The sequence below is a fragment of the Alnus glutinosa genome, chromosome 5, assembly GCF_958979055.1.
Source record: "Alnus glutinosa chromosome 5, dhAlnGlut1.1, whole genome shotgun sequence".
Taxonomy (NCBI): domain Eukaryota; kingdom Viridiplantae; phylum Streptophyta; class Magnoliopsida; order Fagales; family Betulaceae; genus Alnus; species Alnus glutinosa.
The window spans coordinates 26331074-26337851 of NC_084890.1; the positions used below are offsets into that span (position 1 = coordinate 26331074).

The following is a 6778-nucleotide window of genomic DNA, read 5'->3' on the forward strand; positions in this document are numbered from 1 at the left end:
CTATCCTTAGCTGGATCAACATTACTCTCTCCAAAAAGGTCCTTTCTACCATCTATAGACTAGAGACCTCTCGACAAGTCTGGACAGCATTGGCAAACCAGTTTGCCAATCAATCAAAGTCCAGAATAGCCAATCTAAAGAAACAGCTACAAAGCCAAGAGCTGTACTGAATATCTCCAAGCTGCCAAGGAATGTGCTGATCAATTGGCAGCCGTTGGCAAACCTATCCCTGATGATGATCTTATCACCTACCTCTCTAATGGTTTGAACTCTTCCTACAACAGCTTCATCACCACCATATCTATTCTATCCCAAGATAAGCAGCTTACCTTTGAAGACTTCCAAGAAAAACTCTTGAATCATGAAATGTTATTGAACCACCAGCAGACCAAAGTGGCTGACACCTCTACCTTTGCCTTATTCAACCAAAGACAAGGCCCCAGAAATTTCGCACCAAGGCCTCACGGAGGCTCATTTTAAAAATTTAATTCAAGGCAGTATGGATCCAAGATTGATGCAGTAGCCCCCACTACGAGATACAATGATGTCCCACCTCCTGCCAGCTATATTGCTTCAACTAGGCCTCCTGCTCCTCGACCAGTACTTGATTCCAAGCCTATTTTTGCTTCTACCCCTCAGATCCCTTGCCAGATTTGTGGCAAACTCAACCATCTGGCTCTGGATTGTTTCCACAGGATGGATTTCTCCTTCCAACGTAGATGCCCCCATCTCAGTTGCAAGTAATGGTGGCCAATAACAATTATGTCCTTGAAGACCATGATGGTATGCTAATAGTACTGCAAAAGCACATATCACTCATGACTTGGAAAATCTTCAAATTCAGCGACCATTTCAGAACAATGAAGCAGTTGGAGTCGGCAATGGCACTGCTCTTGCTATAGCAAACATTGGTTCTGCTCTTCTTCCCTCTTCTCATTCTGACCTTCTTCTAAAAAATGTGTTACATTGCCCCAAGGCTGTAGCCAATCTCATATCCATTCAAAGATTTTGCCTTGATAATGATTGCTATTTTATCCTAATCTCTACTCATTACTACATCATTGATTTGCAAACACAAACCCTCATGCTGGAAGGGGAGAGTGAAAATGGCATGTATCCACCCCGGTTTGGGAAGAAGAAGACTCACAAGGACAATAAGGCCTTTCACAGCCATGATAGGAATAAAGACATCCTCATTAGTGTGGCATCATAGACTAGGACATCCATCTTCAGAAATTGTAACCCGAATTATCAAAGATAATGAATTGCCTATCTCTTCTTCTGATTTCAATAAAACCATCTATTCTACTTGTCAATTGGGTAAAGGGAAGAAACAACCCTTTTATGCATCAAATAGAGTCACAACCTCTCCTCTTCACTTAATACACATTGATCCTTGGACCTTTCCCATTGCTTCCATAACCGCTTTCAAATATTATGTAGCCTTCATTGATGACTTTTCAAGGAATACTTGGATATACCCTTTGCATCAAAAATCTAACACCTTTGCTACATTTGTAAAATTCAAGGACTTTGTGGAAAACCAATTCAACACTAAAATCAAGCAAATTCAGTCAGATGGAGGGGGTGAGTATACCTCCCTCCAATTTCAATCTTTCATAACCCAACATGGCCTAGCCTTTTGAAAGACGTGTCCTTATACATCCCCACAAAATGGCATTGCAGAAAGAAGGCTAAGGCACATCCTTGAAACCGGCCTAACACTCTTAGCCCATGCCCATTTCTCCAACAAGTACTGGGTTGATTCCTTTCTCACTGCTGTTATACCATAAACCGACTACCTACCCCCACACTCAATCAGTTGTCTCCGTATGAAAAATTGTTCAATCATCCTCCTGACTACCAAAAATTTAGAGTGTTTGGTTGCCTATGCTACCCATTGCTCAGACCATTTGGACTCCACAAATTAGAATCTAGGTCCACGCCTTGCATCTTCTTGGGTTACCACTATGGATATAAGTATTTGGATCCAATGACAAACAAAGCATACCTTTCCCAGCATGTTGTCTTTGATGAGTCCTCCTTCCCTGCCAAGGAACAAGCTGTTGCACTGCTCCCTTCCCAGCTCTCATCCACAAGTAATTCTGCCCCTCATTTTATCTTCCCTACATTATTTACTACCTCTGCCATTATCCCTTCTTCACCTAATTCTGATACTTTCATTTCATCCAATATTGTGCTACTGCCACTTTCTAATGAGTCACCTCCTATCTCTGATATACCCCAGCCAGAGCCTTGCCCCACACCACAATCTCCACACACTTTGTCACTTGACACTATCTCTCCTCCCTCTCCACCACTTTCACCTTCTGTCCCTCTTCCCTTGCGTGAGATAGCACCTCCATCCAATGCTTCCTTCTCACCTACAAATATTCCAAAAACTAACTCTTATCCTACCACTCATCCAGCACCTGATACCTCCCTACCTGCCTCATCTCTACCTCCTTCCCAGCTTAGCTCCTCTTAACCCTCTCATCCTATGACTACCAGGTCTCAATCTGGTACTCTTAAGCCTACCCAATTTCTTGGTTTTAAGTTATATCACAGTCGGTATCCCTTCCTTGGTTACCACTCTTCCTTCCTTAATCAGAACCTTCCTACTATAGCAAGGCTGCATCTGATTCTAGATGGCAGGATCCCATGTCAGCCGAATTCGCTACTCTCATCTCTAATGGTACTTGGTCTCTCTGCCCCCGGCCCAAGAATCAACATGTTATACACAACAAATGGGTTTACAAGATCAAGAGAAATACAAATGGCTCAATTGAGAGGTTTAAGGCCAGACTTGTGGCCAAGGGCTTTGAACAACAAGCCGGGGTTGATTATAGAGAGACATTTAGTCTTGTTATTAAACCTGCCACCATTCAGCTTCTCCTAACCTTAGCAGTCAATTTCGATTGGCCTATTAGACAACTAGACATGTCAAATGCCTCTCTCCATGGCACATTGACTAAGGAGGTATATATGGAGTAGCCAAAGGGTTTTGTTGACAAAGCTCATTCTGATTTTGTACGCAAACTCCATAAGGCCATCTATGGTCTTAAACAAGCCCCAAGAGCTTGGTACACTAGACTGTCCCAGTTCCTCCTAGACCTTGGATTCACAACATCCTTGTGGACACTTCTCTCTTCCTTCACATCTCTGGCAGTATCAAAGTGTTTCTTCTCATATATGTTGATGACATCATTGTTACAGGTACTCATCCTCATGTAATCAATGCTCTTATCACTCGGATGCAACAAGAATTTCCAGTCAAAAACTTAGGGCCCTTGAGCTACTTCCTTGGCATTCAAGTCACTTGAACATCAACTGGCCTTCATCTCTGCCAAGCTAAATATGTTGCTGACATTCTCACCTGCACTCACATGGCAGATGCCAAGCTTGCCAAGACCCCATGTGAATCTGGTTCTAAACTATCTAGGTTTGATGGTGAAGTGTTATACGACTACTCAACCTATAAGAGTTTAGTTGAGGCCCTTCAATACTGTACTCTCACTCGGCCTGACATAACTTACTCAGTAAACCAGCTGTGCCAACATTTACATCATCCAACATCTACTCATTGGACTGCTGCTGAGGGGATTCTCCGATTTCTCAAACATACCAGTGACCATGGCCTTACCTACTTGAAGTCCACCCTGCAGCTGAATGCATTTTGTGACTCTGATTGGGCAGGGATAGACGTTCCACCTCTGGATTTGCAGTGTTTCTAAGAGAATCTCTTCTCTCATGGAGTACCAAGAAACAAAATGTCGTGTCTAGATCCAGCACTGAGGTCGAGTATCGCTCCCTAGCTATTGTCACTGCCGAGTTATTCTGTGAGTTACACATTCCTCTTCACACTACTCCTGTAATTTGGTGTGATAACATCAGTGCCTTTACCCTTGCATCCAATCCAGTCTACCATGCTCGTGCTAAGCACATTCAAGTGGATTACCACTTTGTACGTGAGAAGGTGCTTAATCAAGACATCTCCATTGCTTTTATCTCCACTACAGATCAAATTGCCGATGTGTTTACTAAGGGGCTGTCCACTACCCGATTTCTTTTCTTAAAATCCAAGCTAAAGGTGATTTCATCCCCTATCAGCTTGTGGGAGGATGCTAAACTATGTGATGCAGTAGCCACTTTAGCAACACATGCCAATGAGGACTCTGCTACCCAACGGCTACTAGCCGTTGGAGACAATGCTACAGTTGCCCAACGGCTACTAGCCGTTGGAGACAACACAAGCCCAATAGCTGTTAAACCTTGTGATGCAGTATCCGATTCCAGTATAGTTCCTAATGAGAATGCAACCATCAAAGGAAAGTATCATGACACAAAGGGCAACAATCACCCAGCTACAAGGTTTCCTATTCAACATCCAGCCGCATATCTTGATGTGTGCTACTCGAGGAAAACAAGATACTCAACATGGAAACTATCAAGCAACTTCAATACCAAGACAATTGAATTAGCATGGAAAGCAGCATATACTCTTAAACCAGGATGTGTTGTGTTCATCAAGGAAAACACAATTTGAACGAGGAAAGCATAAAAGGAAAGATTTGGAGGAGACTTATTGTGTATAAATATTCATGTAATAATTCTAATTGATTATGTTCCAATCAATTAGAATTATAGTTTATATTATTCCTTTTTTGTTCCATGTATAATTAGTATATATGTTGTACTAGTCATTTGAATCAATTAAGCAACATTTTCCACTATTCTGTGTTTCTTAAGTATAGCATTCAAATCAAATGCATTTAATTTCGTTGATGAGGATCAATACCTCGCGTCTCCAAGTTTTAATCCTTCCCCATCTACTTATTTTAATAATTTTTTTGGCATTGCTTTCAAAATTCAAGTGAGAACCATCTAGTTTTTGTCAAATGACCGACGACTTGTAATTCAAAAATGCTATCCAAAAAGTCTCATGAAAGAATTACGAAATTAAATGGAAAAGCTCAGAACTTTATGTACAAAATATTATTTTTCTCATTTTTCATATTGATTTTAACAATTTATTATTTGATATGATTATATATTCGCATGTGCCATGTTATTTGTTCAATCTTGTTTCGCTCTAGATTTTGCCAAAATCACAATCTTTCAAGTGTCTATCGAATTCATCACAAACCATAGGTGATCTATGTGTATCCAGGAAACAAATGCAAGACAAACGAAATACAACGATAGGCGAAATATCTGTTAGCAAATGATCAATATAATGAACTGCAGATGTACGTAGTTTATAAGAGGATATGCTGAGAATAAAACATTCGTCATATTTTTGGTTTTGTCAAAATTCCTTTGCCCCAGATAATAAATTAGTTAGAATTTTGTATGATTTAGGGTGTTGAATGTCGGAAGACTCGAATTCATTCACGTCTTATTTTTTTCTCACAAGCAAAGGATGGATCAACATTATTTCTACATATCCCAAAAAAAAAAAAAAAAAACGATTTAAGCTATATGTTTATTTATCGGAAGACATTTTTTGGTGTATGCTGGAACTATTTAGTGAATCATTGCTTCTCAGGTATATTTGAACATTTTAAGAGAAAAAAGTTTACAAATGTAACAGTGAAAGGGGATGTAGCTATATCGTATAGCCTTCGAAAATGCATTTAATTTCGTTGATGAGGATCGATACCTCATGTCTCCAAGTTGTAATCCTTCACCATCTTCTTATTTTTTAGTAATTTCTTCTGGCCTTGCTTTCAAAATTCATGTGAGAACCATCTAGTTTTTGTCAAACGACCGACAACCTATAATTCGAAAATGCTATCCAAATAGTGTCACGAAAGAATTACGAAATTAAATAGAAAAACTCATAACTTTTTGTACAAAATATTATTTTTCTCAGTTTTCATATTGATTTTAACAATTTATTGTTTGATATGATTATATATTCGCACGCGCCATGTTATTTGTTCAATGTTGTTTCGCTCTAGATTTTGCCAAAATCACAATCTTTCACCTGTCTATCGAATTCATCACAAATCATAGATGATCTATGTGTGGATGACGCTAACAAATGCATGACAAAGGAAATACAAAGATAGGCAAAATATCTGTCAGCAAATGATCAATATAATGAACTGCAAATGTACGTAGTTTATAAGAGGATATGATCATGAGAATGAAACATCCGTCATATTTTTCGTTTTGTCAAAATTCCTTTGCCCCAAACAATCAACTAGTTAGAATTTTGTATGATTAAGGGCGTTGAATGTCGGAAGACTCGAATTTATTCACGTCTTTTTTTTTCCCACAAGCAAAGGATGAATCAACATTATTTTTACATATCAAAAAAAAAAAAAAAGACTTAAGATATATGTTTATTTAGTTGGAAGACATTTTTCGGTGTATGTTAGAACTATTTAGAGAATCTTTGCTGGTTAGGGATATTTGAACATTTTAAGAGAATAAAGTTTTCAAATTTAATATTGCAAGGGGATGTAACTATATGGCATAGCCTTCGAATCAAATGCATTTAATTTTGTTGATGAGGATCGATACCTCACGTCTCCAAGTTTTAATCCTTCGCCATATTCTTATTTTAATAATTTCTTTTGGCCTTGCTTTCAAAATTCATGTGAGAATCAAAGATAATATTAATCCCTTGCAAAATATTTGTTAACCAATCAATAATGAAGTGCAATGTACGTAGTTTAGGGGAGATATTGAGAATGAAACATCCAACAAATCCTTTGTTTCGTTAAAATTCCTTCGTCCCGAGTTATAAATTACTTGGCATTTTGTATCA

The 6778-nt window shown here is 38.8% G+C and overlaps 1 protein-coding gene across 1 annotated transcript; it reads left to right on the forward strand.

The window, feature by feature from the left end:
- The first annotated feature begins 1993 nt into the window (after positions 1-1993).
- LOC133869172 (vegetative cell wall protein gp1-like) lies at positions 1994-2488 on the forward strand. The gene has a single exon (XM_062306126.1). It carries the CDS (start codon positions 1994-1996, stop codon positions 2486-2488), a length of 495 nt encoding a protein of 164 aa, XP_062162110.1.
- Positions 2489-6778: the final 4290 nt, after the last annotated feature.